This window comes from Olea europaea, chromosome 12 (assembly GCF_002742605.1).
Source record: "Olea europaea var. sylvestris chromosome 12, O_europaea_v1, whole genome shotgun sequence".
NCBI lineage: Eukaryota > Viridiplantae > Streptophyta > Magnoliopsida > Lamiales > Oleaceae > Olea > Olea europaea.
In genome coordinates this window covers 19,200,982-19,217,274 of record NC_036248.1, presented here as the reverse complement: position 1 = coordinate 19,217,274, position 16,293 = coordinate 19,200,982, and the positions used below count along the sequence as shown (strand labels likewise).

Genomic DNA, 16,293 nt, shown 5'->3' with positions numbered 1-16,293 from the left:
ATTGACGTTCACTTACCTTAATTAGCAAGGATATTCCCTTAATTATAATTTTACATCAACTTCTTTAGACGGCTATAACTCGAGTTTAACTTATCCAATTTAACTTCTTCTCGAGTCCATAATTCGTAATTTATTACGAGCTTCAAAATGAGTCCAATATTGATATGGTAATACTTGCTCCTCCAATAGTTAACTATTTGGCCCATTTAATAAAAGTATAAATTTTTATATTTATTTTCACTTTGGTCCCTCAACTATGAAGATATTCATTTACATCCAAATTAACTATAGAGATAACAAATTAATTTGCATAAGGACTTATTTGAACATTGCATTTCTATTAAATGGCAATTATATGCAAACCAAAAATTTGGGATTCTACAAAATAGGTTCCATAAATGGACATTGTAGTGCCTTTAAGTGTGTTAAACAGCGGACTGAAGTGGGGATTTGCAGTAATCTTTTTCGGTATGGGCTTGAAGCATAGTTTTATGGTGAACTTCTGTCGGAATGGTGTTTCTTTGACATATGCAGTACAAAGTTGGAGGGTCTTTTTCCTCTATTGGTTTGTCATTTATAAGGTTTTGAGGATTAGTAAAGCTGTTCTGATGTAGTCACTCGTTACTGATTCATTACATCTTCAATTTCTTTCTGAGAAATAGATTCTTTTTATGAAAAACAACTGCTGCATGGACTAGTTACCTCATTAAGAGACTGAAAGGTAAATAGGCCAATTTGAAGGAAAAGATTTTCCATGTCTAGATCAATATTTAAATGAGAGTTCTAGAAAGTCTCATGTAATGCTTTAGGCTCTAGAATAAGTTCAATCTTAGGCAAGGGAATGTTTCACAAAGAGTTACCACTGCTTATGGGCTCCAGAAAAGTTCAACTTTACACTCTTGAATTTAATTTCGTTAATGAACTCATTGCCAACTCCGTTTTAATTGCAGATATAAACCCAGTGAGGAAACTTTGCTACAGATTGATCGATTTTGTGTAAGCATAATTGCTGAGTGCGATGCGAGCATTAACCGTAAAGTGGCTCCGTGGACACGTTCTTTGAGTCAACAATCTGGGATGCCAACACCCTCTACAAGTGTATCTCCTTTTCCCGTGTCAAGTTTTGCATCTGGAGCACTTGTGAAATCCTTAAATTATGTTCGTTCTCTAGTGGCTCAGTACATACCAAAGCGGTCATTTCAATCAGCAGTTTTTGCTGGAGCCCCTCCTGCATCAAGGCAATCACTTCCAACATTGTCTTCTATATTAAGCAGATCATTCAATTCACAATTTAGCCCTGTAAATAGCAAGGATGCTCTGGAGAGCAAAGAGACATCTATTACATCTGTTTCAGACTCTCCAGTTGCTGAAGAAGATGATGAAAAGGAAGATCATGAGTTCATAGCTCTTGATGTTTTCAGATGGCGCTGGTTTGGAGACCAGAAATTGTCAACTATCTTGCCTAAAAGGTATTATTTTCGTCTGTTAGACATCTTCTGTTATTCACCCAATTGCGTTAATTGATTCAGTGTGTCCATTCTTTCTAAAATACTCACTTACAGCGAGCACATTCTGAATCCCCAAGATCTACGCACTCATAATTTCCTAGAAGTAGGTGCAGCAGCTCTTCTTGTAGGGGATATGGACCCCAAAATGAAGGGTGAAGCTTGTAAACTTTTTGGGAGTGCAGATATGCCTTATCTTGATCAGCTACTGCAGCCATCATTGCTCACAACCGTTACCAAATCTGCGTCCGCTCGTGCTCATTTAAGAGCAATAACAGCACTGAAACGGTCTAAACCAGGGCCCAATCAAATTTGGTACATCCCTCTTGCTTAATTATTTTTACACAAGTTTGTAGTTTGCCTGTCTCTGTTAGTTTTATTATGTCTTATTTCTATGGTTATATTTTCTCTATTGTTATCAAAGTGTCATAATAATTTTGTCAAAAAAGCAAAATATGAACGACTTACTCCATATGACTTTCAACTACAAAGAAAATACTTCTACTCTGTTGAATGCGTGTCATGCTTATTAGGATTGAGCCTGTCGAATCTCATGTCAATCAATTACTTTTGGTGTGCACTAGATTTTGAGCTTTTGTTACGTTACCTAAAAATCTGTATTTTTTAGCTGGATCAAGATATTGGGAAATGTCAGGTGCTTGTTGGTTTGACTCCAATGTGTTTATATGTTTGTATGGTAATGAAATGGAATCAAGTGTGATATATTGCTGTAAATTGAATGGTATAATGTTCAATGTAAACTATGAAATTGTTATCCTCAAACGAAAAGCAGTTACAGGCAAATGGCCAGCTTCTGAGGATCCTTCAATTTCACCCTAGTTTCTGCCCGAATGAAAATAGAACTCCTTCCTATTTATGATGAGTTCATACCACACTTATTTGGCAGTCTACCCAGAATTCCCTAACCCCTTAACAACCTAATTATTAAACCATGACAAGAACTTGTGGGTGCCTAACACATGCTTGGTATACTGTGCTAGACAGGCCTGCACACTAAAATGAACAAAAATTTAGTTTTCTTTTGTTCCTTAATTCTGTGCCATCCTTCTCAAAACAATCCATCAGTAATCGTTTTTTTTTTTTTTTGGGTTGGGTCAACTACAGAATCTAACGGAGATTTGGTGGAAAAACGAAACATAGCTGTAACCTCATTCAATCTTATTTATTAACTTACGAAAACATTGTTCTGAGATTCACCAACATTGCAGATTGAAAATAATGTAATTGGGGTACAAATAATGTTTAAAATTCAAGAGTCGTTTGAGATTTTCCTGGACTGAAATCAATTTATTGCTTTTGGCGTTGTATTCAAGGTTAGGGCGGGGTAAAACCCAACCCAAACCGCTCAACCCGATCAAATGGGTTGGGTTGAAAAATTATACTTGAAGTTGTATTTCGGGTTATAATTTAAAACCCAAGCCGATGAATTAAGAAAATTAATATCTAAGATGAAAAAAAACTAAATAACACAATAGTAAAGATATGAGATTTATAAATGTCCATTTTCTTTGCATAGATTGATTCACATGAATACTATGTGATGAAATGAATAAATCCCAAAAAATTGTAAAAAAAGAAGAAAAGAAAAGAAAAGAAAAGAAAAAATACTTCATTTGCAAGAAAAAAAATAATCTTGAACAACACAACACAGTTGATGACTTACCTATAGTATTGTCATCTCAGTCAAACATTTTATCTACTCTGGAGTTTTTACCTCATTTGCATGATACTCTACAGGTTGCCACATTGTCTTTCATGGCCATTATTCGATTGCATGCTTTTCCCATAGACATTAGGATGTTGCCTACTAATTATCGACATATTGGTTTAGCTCATCCTTTTTTTGTCAATGTTCCTAAATTTTATACTAAGATAAAAAGGTACATCATTTTTAATAATGAAATTTTTGAATTTACTTTTGATATGCAATGTAGACTAGGAGACCCTAATGATTATTATTCTTTATTACATGTCTCATTGTCTCAATTTCCTAAATACGTTCAAATAAGAGTTTTGGAACATCCATATAGAGATTTTCTATTCGATCGGCCATCACACTTAAATAAGAGTTATATTTTCAATATAGAAGAATTGTTTCCTTGTTGGGGCTCATTTGAGCCTTCGATGTTGCATACATTTTTTTCTACAGGCCAGTGTGCAGTGGTAGTTTCTTGTGCTTCTCAATATGTACAACCAATTGATGATTTTGAGAATGAGTTGCATGAGTTTTTGCTTTTTGGAATTCCATGTCGATACTTGGTTAAAATAAGAGATTGTCCCCCTTGGTTAGATTATTCTTGGGGATGAATTGCAATTTCAATTGTCACATGATCGGTTTCGTTCTTTGATTCATAAGAAGGATCGCCATCCTTGGTTTGAGTTTACTCGATTAACGTTGTCCAAGATTCAATACAGGAATTTGGTCAAGACAAAAAGATAAGTCTCGTTGGAGTATGAAGTTCGAGTCTACCTCGCCGGAGTCGAGTTCTCTCAATCGGAGAGAAATGACGCAATACTATAGAGATAAATTATTTATTTAGTTTCCTATTTTAATTCATATTTCAGAGTGTGATTTAATTCACTTTTGTGAAATTTCTTTACTTATTTATGATTTTTGAAACCCTATATAGAGGGGATTATAGCGATGTAATAAAACTTTATTATATGAATTAAATTGATTTCTCTCCCCAACTTCCATCTTCTCTTCCCCTCTTCTTCTCTCTTTTACACCTTGTCCTATAATTCTTCCTCTTTATTACTACGTCAATAACCAAATTGGAAGGTTTAAAAAAAAATAAAAAAATAATAATAATAATTCTGAAGAGCTGCCAGAATCTAGTGTAATTAAGGGAGCTATTGAGGTGAAATTTTAGTTGTTGATGAATAGTGTAGGCATGCAAATATAGATCTCTATTATTCAAATTAAGACCCGCTGATTTGGTTTTGGTGCTCTCATCAACATCCAATACTTTCTGCTTTTGCACAAACAGAAAAGAAAAATAAAATTTTTTGGTGTTCTGTTCCATCCTGCAGGCTTCTGTTTTTGGCAATTTTTATTTTTATGTTCTATTATCAACAACATAATTATCAAGTTTTCCAATTGCTGAGACTGTATATTCATCTATCTGATGGAACTAAAGTTGAATACTGTAAGATCTTGTTCAACCATATGTCAAGTTTGTGCAACATAATATTATACTTGAATTTTGTCAGACTTCAATATTGATCTGTGGTCATCCTTTCTTGTTTCACAGGGAAGATTCTCCTTTGAGCAACTTTCGTCCCCGCGTGAAACCACTGTTCCAATATCGTCATTATAGGTAAAGAATTACGGTTTTTTTTTATTATTTTTGTTTTTTAAAAAGAGCCTGCTGTCATCAATTGTTTGTGAATGTCTCTACGATGCAACAGCAATAACAATGAGAATATGTGGTTTTTCCCAATACTTGGGGTCAACTTCATGAATCTTTTTCGGTTGGTCCATTTGATCCAAAGTTACCTTTTTTGACTTACGTCAAATGATGAATTCCTTTTGTAAATGTATCTAACAGAGTTTTATTGCTCTTGTGAATGCAATTTTTTTTTTCCTGAGCAAGATATGCCACAATCATCTACATTATTTCTTAATATATCCTCAGTTATCTTCTTTTATGCATTCTAGTGTCACGGCGGATCCTTCTTAAGATCATCACTTTTGTAATGTTCATCTTAAGAACATTTGGTAGCCCAACACTTGCTACAATTGAAGGTAGTTAACCTAATAGCTGTACAACCTGAAGTGCATAACTTCTATTTTCACCCTTTTCAGTTTTCTTAAAATTATCCTATGCATTTCATTCTATTCAAATCTTCGTTCTTTATTTATAATCAAGCATAAGCATCTAAAACAATCATCTTCTGTGACACCGTGATCCTTTTCTTAAGTTTCCTATTCATCCTTATTAATAGTGTAACAAAAGGACATTACATATATTCTGACATAATTTTACTTAACCCAAAACCCACCATGATTCCGTCAATCAAATTTATTGACAAGTATCAGTGATGAGTATGTTTTGATATTACTTCTAGTGGTAACTATGTTTCATCTATATAACAAATTTACATTAATTTAGATACTGTTCCTATATATTGTGATTTATAACCACTGCAAACTATTTTCATTTTATAGTCAGCAATTAGAATTTAAAAGAACCGAAGTATGAAAAAACATATCTGTAGACACTTGCAACTTTTTTTCTTAAGATAATGCTTAGGTCTATTGGTGTACTGCATGCATATGCGTATACATGCACTCTGTGGACTTTTTATGTATCTGTGGATGTGTTGGTTTTAATTGCTTTCTATCTAACTTTGCATACATCAGTGAGCAACAACCCTTGCGATTGAATGCTGAGGAGATATGTGAGGTTATCGCAGCAGTGTGCACAGAAACTCCTTCGACAAATTCTAATCTCACAACAATCTCGTCTAAGTTAAGCAACAATGGAAGGCCATCTCTTGACGTGGCTGTGAGCGTTCTTGTCAAACTTATAATTGACATGTATGTTCTGATGCATTTTGTTTATACTATAAGACTTCATTGAACTTTGTCTTTCTCCATTTATCAATGAGTAGTGACACTTCATGGTATATATTTATGGAAAGGAGACACTATCATTATCCAGTACAGAAGTTAGATCCTTTCTGTACCCTTTCTGGGTGTCTCGTTCAAATTGCGTTCGATGTTGTCGTCAACAGGACGTATCTGATCTTCAATAACTTTCTTGGTTTAAAGTCTCTATTTGTTCATTGCCACATAATATGATTCAAATTCTCCATGCTCGCGTATAATAAGTCAAATTTTGACTTCTGCTAAGTAAAGGAAAATAAATTTATGCTCTTCATCTATTATGCTATTTCTTGACTGCAGACAATTCTAACACCCCCCCCCCCCCCCCCCCCCCCCTCCTTTTTTTTCCCCCTTCTTTTTTTTATGAGGTATATATACAATTTTATGTTGATTCTTAATCTGCCATCCTTTCCTATGAGGAAGTATGTTACGTATCTTGTTTTCCCGCTGATCTTTTCTAATTCCTTTTTGTAGGTACGTTTTGGATTCTGTGACTGCTGCTCCTCTAACTTTATCGATACTCGAGGTGCTGCATACTTTGCACTTGTTTTTTGCAACTCGTAGTTATAGCTACTTATTTTGCACACAAATTATTGTAGGATATGCTAAATTCTCCAAAAGTGATGTCAAGGGCTCAAGCTTTTGATTTAATTTTGAACCTCGGAGTTCACGCACATTTATTGGAGCCTCCAGCACCTGATGACACCTCTGGAATTGAAGAAGAGTATTTGCACGAACCATATTTCGAAAATGAAACTCAACTTTCTTCGCAAGGAAAGAGAATATTAGACAATTTTAAGAAAATGGGGAATTCTTCAGCTATTGATAAGTTTGAGAATTGGATTCTGGGCATTCTCTATGAGGTTCTTCTTCATCTTGTTCAGGTATATGTGATATTTATTTATGGCATGGCAGAATTTTACAGTAATTTGGCATCCTTTTTTTTTTTTAATAACCCTTTGGTGATGGGGAAGGGGCTTAATTTACTTGTACATATTTGAATCAAACATAAAGGGCTGCATCCATACAAACTTAATGCTTATCGCTGTGTTTCAGCTGACAGAAAATATTCATGGGGATATTATGAACTTGTACACACAATAATACTCATTTTTAGTCAATGAAATGAATATTTCATTAAAATTTCTAATGACACTCATGTCAGCTTCAATTCTATAAAATAATTAATATGCGTCTCTCGGAATTGAAACTCAAAAAGACACTTGGATAATTTCATATAATAAAATAGAAGCTTGAAATTTGAATTCAGGAAATATCTATGAGGTTGTTAACTGCACAAGAGAAGTGAGGAAGTAAAGAAGACACGAAATTTGTTGGGTTTTTAACAAAAGAGAAGAACTCTAGTTAGATTTAGGCTCAACTGTTGATCATTAATATACAGATGAAAGACTGATTGGATTTTTGTATTGAATGACAAATATGACACCATCGCTTTTTTTTTTTTTTTTTTTTTAATTGATGTTATCTATTTACCTAGGTTATGATTCCAAGAATGGACCAAACAAGTCAACATTCATTTTCTTTTATAGACAATCAATATTTCTTGTAAATCCTCCATTTCTCCTACAACCAGGCATGTGTATCAACTCTATTCATTTTTCAATCCCATGCTCAAGCATCCCAATTGCTTCATATTTTGTGCTCTCTCTGTATGTGTGATATAATGGTACACATGTTAAAACGGATGTCTAGATGGTACCACATAGCTGCTATATTAGTCTAGAATTTTATCTGATTGGTTGTAGTAAACTTCTAATTTCTGCATTTGTTTGATTCATATTTATAGGTTGTGCTGCACGTTTCATGTATTGTCGTTGTCTAATACATGCTTATTTCTCAGATTGAAGAGAAGGAAGAATCTGTCTGGGCTTCAGGTTTAAGTTGTTTACTCTATTTTGTTTGTGATAGAGGGAACATTCGAAGAAGCAGATTACAAGGTCTTGATATTAGAGTGAGTATTTTTACGCATTGTTTTGATATCATCTGTGAGCAGATAAGGTTTATATGCAATTCAATTTTGGAATCATTGTACTACAGACTATATTAAGTGGGAGTATTCTGCGTTATGAGAAGGGGAAAGCTCTCTTAGTTACATCTCACGTAGAACTTGTTTAAATTCTGGATGGGATGTTTTGATATGAAAGGAAAGTGTTTGGAGAACAGAATGACTAGCAAAAGGGAATGGCTTCCTCCCACCTTAATAATATCTTAGGTTATTGACAAATTGGTGAATGCTGAAATTCCTTGTGAGAAGGCAAAAAGGGAAGGGGGAACTTTCAGTTACTTGAAATCTTTACATTCTCTTGTTAAATAAAATTACCATTAAACTAAAGATCTTTCAGTATTATCAAATTCTGAGTTGATCAATGGCGATATCATAGAAATTGAATTGTTAGGATGAGAAAGTTCCTCACGTTAGTTTTCTAAACCTCGTAAAAGATCAGATATTTCTTGAAAATACTCTATATTGATTGAATGAAAGGGATTCATACAGTTAGTTGCAGATGAGTTGGCAAAAGCAACCTGAATGGTTTTCCTGGCTTCTGGTTAGAAAACCTTAAAATTTAATAAAGTGTTGGTTATCTGATGATGAAATCTGCAAGGATTATTCCTTTCAAAGCCTTCAAATTACCAAACGCAAAGAGAGGATGTCATTTGTCTGTAATCTTCTACTACTGGGTGTCTGTTAATTGAAAGAAAAGGATGGTCACTGACTTACCGGTAGTTTATTTTTTAACGATTATTATGGACTTACAGACAATTGATAATTTTGTGTTTTAACCAATGGAACCATAACCTGAAAGAATAAAATGTTAAGAGTGGTTTACCATTCATCTATGGTACTGGAAGCTTGGCACATGATGGCTTCATTGGTGGTTAAATAGGCAGATTTTCAGCATCTCACCCAAACATGAAATGAGATGGAATTCCTCTTCGTTAGCCAACCAAAGCATCTTTAACGAATGTTTTTTCCTCAATATTCAATAAATTTTGATGTGCATGGCCAATAAATTTTATTTTGTGTTTTCTACTCCTACCTTTTACTATTCCAATATTGACTACATCTACTCTTACTTTACTCACAGGTTATTAAGGTACTCATACGGGTTAGTAGAAGAAACTCTTGGGCAGAAATCGTTCATTGCAAGCTTATTTGCATGATGACAAACATGTTTTATCAAGTTCCTGAAGGGCCTGATAAAGTTGTTTCAGCTACTCCAATCTTTCTTGTTCAGCAGTTTGATCTGATTGGAGGGAATGAGTTTATATTTGAAGAGGTAATATGCGGAGCATCTTTTTAAGAGAGTTCATATGCTGCATTATGAATGAACTAAAATATGTTGAAGGGAATTTTGCGTATTCAAATATTTACTAGAAATTATTGGATATATTTTTCTACCATAGTTGGAAAGATCTTACATCTACGTATATTTGGGCTGCATGTGGAGATTTGGCTGCTGGTTAATACTATATTTCACAAAATTTCAAATTCTTGTGGATGAAATCATAGATGATAAAGAAAATCCGTGCCCTCTCATTCATATATTGAGTATGCTCACCCCGAAAAAAATAAAAGAATTCTTCTTTGATATTCACTTGGACAAGAAGAAAGTAATTCACAAAGACCAAGTTTTTGGAAGTCTTCTATGGAATAGGGTCAGATCCAACTGAGTTATGTTATATTTCATATTGTACTGCCACCGTGAGTTGAAATTTCAAGCTCTTTTTCTAGTTACAATTGTTTGAAGACAGTTGAAGCAAATAAATTCATTCCTTCTCGGACAACTTAATATTTAAGATCAGCTACTTAGGATTCGTACCAGAGCACGTATCCTTTGAAGCTTGGTCCTTGCTTTGGATGGGCTAACCTGTGATTGGCAGGTTCTGATTCCTGAAGAAGACTGACTTTTTAGGTAAGGAATGGAAATTCTTAGCACTTCTTCTTGGCCTGAAAAGGCAGTGGCACCAACCATCTTAAATCCAAAGCTATGACCTCCCCGAACCCAATTATTTATTAAGGTCTTTTACTGGTTTCATTAAGTCACCGGCTAGAGAATGCAGGTTACCATGGATGTTAATTCCAAAAAGAAAAGTGAATTGTAACAACTCTATTCCTCGTCATTGGCAAATTGATGTTCCAATATCTTGTCACCCCCCCCCCCCTTTTTTTATTAGACTTTCGCATTGAACTTATAAGTTAATTGGGCACCCTGTCCTTACAAGCCAGTTTTAAGGGTTCTGTCCAATGTGATTGTAATAATGGTACGAATGTATGAGAGCACAACAAATTCTCCAGAAGCTAGTATGGGAGTATGTTCTCTCCTCCAGAAGTGACTCAGGAAAAGTTGATCTCAAGTCTCGCCACCACTCATTTATGGAAGCCATTTAAATCATGGGAGGTGTTGAAGATAAATTTTAATTAAATAAATAAATTTTTCTCGTCTCTAAATGCTTAATATTTCAGATGATGTGGTTGAATGACATAGAACACAAGTAGAAGTATGATTGCATGTATATGATCTGTTTCATCATTTAACTCCATCTTGCTACTGTTCAGTTTTCTCTTCTGATCATTTCTTTCTTTCATAATTTGAACTGTAGCAATCCATTTAAATGGATCACATGTTAGGACGATAGGTGGAAAATAACTTGTTTATTTCTCTTAATTCGACCTTCTTTTTTTGTGTGTGTTCTCTCTTGAGGCCTTTCCTCTTTTCCATGTCACTCACTCTCTCTGGCCTTTATATTTGAATATATAATCTAAAACAATGAAGAATTTCTATTATTAACGAGGTGTTCAAGTTGCATAGGGATCTTTATCTTATTTCTTCTGCTACATTACATCACAGTTCTAGTTTAGTTTTAGTTAAGTAGTTGCACATTTGCTTTGGATTCATATCTAAGTAGCTCTGAACTGAAACCTGTTAATGTTTACTGTGGGTGTGGAGGCCTTTGGATCAGTAGATAGGATGAACTGATGACTCTACATTATAGTGAATTTCTTTTAACAGATCAGTTATATAGAAGAGATATAAATATCTTCTTATACGTACAAGACCCCAAAAAGAAGACTTCCAGAAGTCCCGCTTTACTCAGTAATGCATTTATATAGACATTATAAAGAATTATTCCCTGAATTAAACATCCACAAACCACAAGCATTTAATAGATGACAAAGAATGTTTTAGATGTGTATATTTCTTTTTATTTACACCATAATATTTCAGTCTAATAGCCTTTGCATGATGCAATGCAATTGCACTTGATGCTGTCAATATATATTATCATACCAATGTTATTATAAAAACTGTTACTTCTGAAAGCATTGAGCTGAGTTGCTATGGTGGTTCAGTTATTACTCTGTGTTTTTGAAGTCGGTAGGATCCATTTATATTTTTATTTTCAATGAAATTTTTGTTGATGGAAATGGAAGTTTCCTGTGTTTGAAATCGCTTTTCTGCAGAGTAGTTACAGTGACCTTCAAAACATGATAATGTTCTTGGTGAATGATAACATTGTCCTGTTTGATCTAAATGATCATATAAGCATTAATGTGTGTTTTCAGACTCTTCTATGGTCCTAAATCAAAAGACTGGTACTAACCTCAAGTTGTGGGGTTGGTAATATCTGCTCTCAATCATTTGAATTTTTCTATGCAAACAATGGGATTTCTGCTGGATCTATCCCATTTTGGGGGTTAACCAAAGAGGTTCATTACCTGAGTTTTAAACTGAAATTTGGATTCAATTTGGATTTATAATCCGTTTTATTAATTTCATTTGATAGCAATTCAATGACAGCACACCTGTATATATTTCTGAATTTACAGTTATGATTTTATAAATGCAGTTGGTGCTTTCAAACTCAAGAGAAGAACGGAGAAATCTGTATCTGGTTCTTTTTGATTATTTATTGCATAAGATAAATGAGACATGTATAGCTTCTGGAGTGTCCGAGTACAGTGATGATGAGGTTCAACCTATTGCTACCTTACTCATGCTTGCAGATGCACCTGAAGCTCTGCATTTATCTGTCAAGTTAGGAGTTGAAGGCATGGCGGAGCTATTGAAAAGATCAATCTCTACAGCATTGTCCAGATATCCTAATAATGATCGGCTTATTACAGTAATGTTCCACGCCTTTAACATTTTCATCTGCATGAACTAGAGCTTAATATTTCTTTTTAGCTAGTGAGAAAAGACTAGGGAATATATCCAAAATTGTTAATTGATTTCATATATCCACACAGTACTCAACAGTTGTTGTATGCATTTTTGTTCTAGTCTCAATGTCTTCATGATATTTGGTGTTTTTTCAGACAGGGACTGTAATGCCTGTGGCCTGTTCACTCAGAATTTCCCCATGCATTTACTATGGGAAATAGGGGTAGAAGGCTGTAAAAGAAAAATATAGAATAACTTCAATTTAAAATCTTTACCTTGAAATGGCGAGTAGAATCGGTTGGTTTGAGGACATGGAACTTGAATGAAAGTAATCTTGCACTTACTCAACATATTTGCTTGCTTGTGATCTACATGTCTTCTTCCCTCTAACTGTGGCCACATATAGCCTTATAAATAGCCATGACATTTAATGTTGATGTGTAAAGTCTGAATATAACCTTGTTCTGCATTTCAAGTTGATTGTATTTACCTTTGCTGTGTCATCTTTATAAGTGGACTTCAGGCAATTGCATGTCTATGCATCTAAACTTGTGGAAGTCTTACTTTGTTCCTATCTATCTTCTGATTCTTTAAACCTAAGGAATGGCATTTATCGTTAAGTTGTACGCCATTATTTTCTTTCTAATAATTTGTTTCGAAGGTGGATTTGTTTGGTTTGACTTTTTCTGGCCCTTCTCCTCATGGGAACATGCATGTACCTGTTTGTGTGTATATGCATCCAAAAGACGAATTACATGACCTTTAATTGTATTCGAATTCTGTTTTCTCTTGCAGCTTTTGCAGAGTATGGTAGAGAAGTTTGATATGCTCATGAGATCATTTACTTGTCTAGACACAGAATTTACCCAAATGGTTCAAATGACCAAATCATTCAAGTCTTTAGAAAGCATTGATGAAGTTCACATAAACAGTGTTGGCATTAAAGCAAAGCTCTCTTGGGCTACTTTACATTCTCTTCTTCATTCTGAACGATCTGCTTATCGGCACAATGGTTATCTCTGGTTAGTAGATTTGCTCATTGCAGAAATAAGTGATGAAGGGGACGAGAGCCTGTGGTTGAGCATACAAACCTTGGAGCAAAAAATAAAAATTGCTGGTGTTAATGATTATTCAGCTTCTTTAGGTGTTCCTTTACCCATTTGGCTTATGTGTGGGCTTCTAAAGTCAAGAAACAATCTTGTCAGATGGGGTTTTCTACTTGTTCTAGAGAGGCTGCTCATGCGATGCAAATTTCTGTTAGATGAGAGTGAAGTTCAACATGTTATCAGAAGTGAAGCTTCAGGCCACATGCACGCCAAGAATCGTCTTGAAAAAGCAAATGCTGTGATAAACATTATGAGTAATGCCTTATCCTTGATGGCCCAAAGAAACGAGACTGATCGTATGAATATTTTGAAGGTAATGTTACCTGAATCATCTCAAACCTGTTGTGACAGTCTGTAACTGTTTCAAAGTTACCGTTCTTTTCACAGCTAGAACTTCCATTTGGATGCTATCTATTTTGGCCTAATGATGCATTTACATTATTGGATTGGCATAACACTGAAGCAGATAAAGGTCGCATTTATGATTTATCAGTATCTGCTGTCCATATTCTCTGCATTGACCATTTTGATATTCAAAACATATTATAAATACCTCTTTTCCTGAAAAGTATAATAATAAAATTTTTTTAGTTGTATATTGATGATTGCCCAACTATTTTTGTAGTGGTGGCAGCCTTTTCCCCCTGTTGTCATGTTAAATGGCTGAACAGTCTTTGGTTGGGTGGATGGTTGCACCGAACTGTTAAAATACCCTTCTTAGTGGCACATCTTTCCAATTGCTAACTTGAGCTTTGATTTTGTGCATTAGTTGTTGTAGTCTGAATTTTCCATGTTCTCATCAAAACTTTGGAAAGCAAAATGACAATCAGTAAAACTCGGGGTCCCCTTCCCAGTACTCTTCAGAGGAACAAAAAGGTGAAAAAAGGGCAGTTGCGAGCCAATATATGGTTTTCATTTATTTGCTTGATTCTCTTATATGCTGACATTTGATTTTATGTTTGCGCACGCTGCATGCATGTCTGAATCATATTTTTCTCCTTTATAAACTTACATAATTATCTTTCTTGATGTCTTTGAGCAGATGTGTGATATTCTATTTTCACAATTGTGCTTGAAAGTAGTCCCTACAACCGCGATGCTGTTCGGAGAGACACAGATTCATGATTCTAGTAGCTCAGAACGGAATAAAGCAGGGGCGGAATCTCTCTCTCAAAAAGAGAATCTTGGCCGGGAAGAATCCATGGGGGATTCTGACAGCAAGATTGGCAAAAGTTTTAATCCTAAAATCTGTGGTACTGCATCGATGGCAGCACTGCTGCTTAATGGACAAGCAATTGTACCAATGCAATTAGTTGCACGCATTCCTGCTGCTTTATTTTACTGGCCTCTCATCCAACTTGCTGGAGCTGCAACAGACAATATTGCATTGGGTGTCTCTGTTGGTAGCAAAGGAAGAGGGAATATACCAGGTGCCACGTCAGATATACGGGCTACCCTTCTCTTACTTCTAATTGGTAAATGTACAGCAGACCCTGCTGCTTTTTCAGATGTTGGCGGTGAACAGTTCTTCAGGTAACTTTGTAGTTATAACTTTACTCTTGTATGTGGAAGTCACATTCCTTTTTATATATGTTTATGAAGGAGTTTTACATCAATGGATATTCGGCAGGGAGTTGTTGGATGATACAGACGCAAGAGTGGCATACTACTCTTCTACCTTTCTTTTGAAGGCAAGTGTTTGTCGTCTTTTGCTTACCTTGAGGTCTGAAATGTTCAAGCTATTGCATTGAATTGATTTGAAATTTAAATTTGGCAGAGAATGATGACAGAGGAACCAGAAAATTACCAACGGATGCTTCATAGTCTTGTTTCAAGAGCTCAGCAGGTGCATTCTTATTTGATATTTCATCTGAAGAATACGTGGCATTTCTTGAAAACTATTGTTACTTAGGAACATAGTTTAAAGAGGCGTGATTGGAGCCCGCCTCAGTCTGAGGCTTGAATATTTAAGGGGGAGAATGAGGTTTATGCCTTTAGTGGTTGAGGAGGTGCAAGCCTCAAAAGTGAGGCGTGCGACACTCCTTAAATATCTTGGGAACTAATTTTTTTTAAAGTTCTCGTCTTACATTGGTTGACTTCATTCGAAATCCAATATATATTAAAATGGCATTGGGAATCTACCAAAATTTTAATAAAATCTTACCAAAGTTCATTGAATATCTGCTACAAATTATCTTTTGGAATCCATTATATTTCAAAACCTAATTAATTTCTTTTATTATATATTACGCGTCATAAATAAAAATACGTTACAAGTTCAAACACACAGAACAAGTAAAACAACACTACAACCCTAGAATTGCATCATTGTGATGACTGCTCATTCGGCGGAGGAGACATCACTCCGGCGGAGACTTGATTGCATTGGTACTTTAAATTGTTCTATTAGAATTTGAATAGTATATGTTTATTTTTGTAATTTTGTACTTTTTTTGCTAATTTTTTGTGCACAAGTTTTGTGCCTCAAGGCTTACGTCTCACTTCACGAAGGAACAATGCCTCTGTAAGCACTGCCTAGGAAGTGCCAACACTGACATGGACACACCTACATACAACTTTTCAAAAAGCATAGACAATGCGTCCCCCACATGACAACTAAAATAATATTTTTATTTTATTTTCATATTGTGAAGTAAATTTATATTTGTGAATTCTGGTGTGTCGACCATATATCTTTTAGCCTGTTAATGTATCAGTGACATGTCCATCTCTACAAAGTAAAAATATAATTTGAATTCACCACCTGGCATCATTGGCATGTGTTGGCGATGTGTCAATGTCCCACACGATTTATCTACCTGCTTGTGTGTCGGTGAAATCTCTAATTCAACAAAAAAAAAAAA

General features: G+C 34.9%; 1 protein-coding gene across 1 annotated transcript; it reads left to right on the top strand.

The window, feature by feature from the left end:
- The first annotated feature begins 944 nt into the window (after positions 1 to 944).
- Positions 945 to 15,423, top strand: LOC111405995. Its single transcript, XM_023035151.1, has 13 exons — positions 945 to 1,469; positions 1,563 to 1,820; positions 4,781 to 4,846; positions 5,893 to 6,069; positions 6,613 to 6,664; positions 6,738 to 7,022; positions 8,000 to 8,110; positions 9,246 to 9,437; positions 12,010 to 12,285; positions 13,119 to 13,742; positions 14,472 to 14,962; positions 15,060 to 15,120; positions 15,207 to 15,423. The coding sequence occupies exons 1-13, from the start codon at positions 1,078 to 1,080 to the stop codon at positions 15,339 to 15,341; spliced, it is 3,120 nt and encodes a 1,039-aa protein (XP_022890919.1). The 5' UTR covers positions 945 to 1,077; the 3' UTR covers positions 15,342 to 15,423.
- The last annotated feature ends 870 nt before the right edge of the window (positions 15,424 to 16,293 follow it).

Bases quoted from the DNA above. Each gene is read 5' to 3' on its own strand.
- LOC111405995 (XM_023035151.1), top strand. From the start codon at position 1,078: ATGCCAACACCCTCTACAAGTGTATCTCCTTTTCCCGTGTCAAGTTTT. The intron at 6,665-6,737 runs GTGCTGCATACT...AAATTATTGTAG, and splicing joins TAACTTTATCGATACTCGAG to GATATGCTAAATTCTCCAAA. The intron at 9,438-12,009 runs GTAATATGCGGA...TTATAAATGCAG, and splicing joins ATGAGTTTATATTTGAAGAG to TTGGTGCTTTCAAACTCAAG.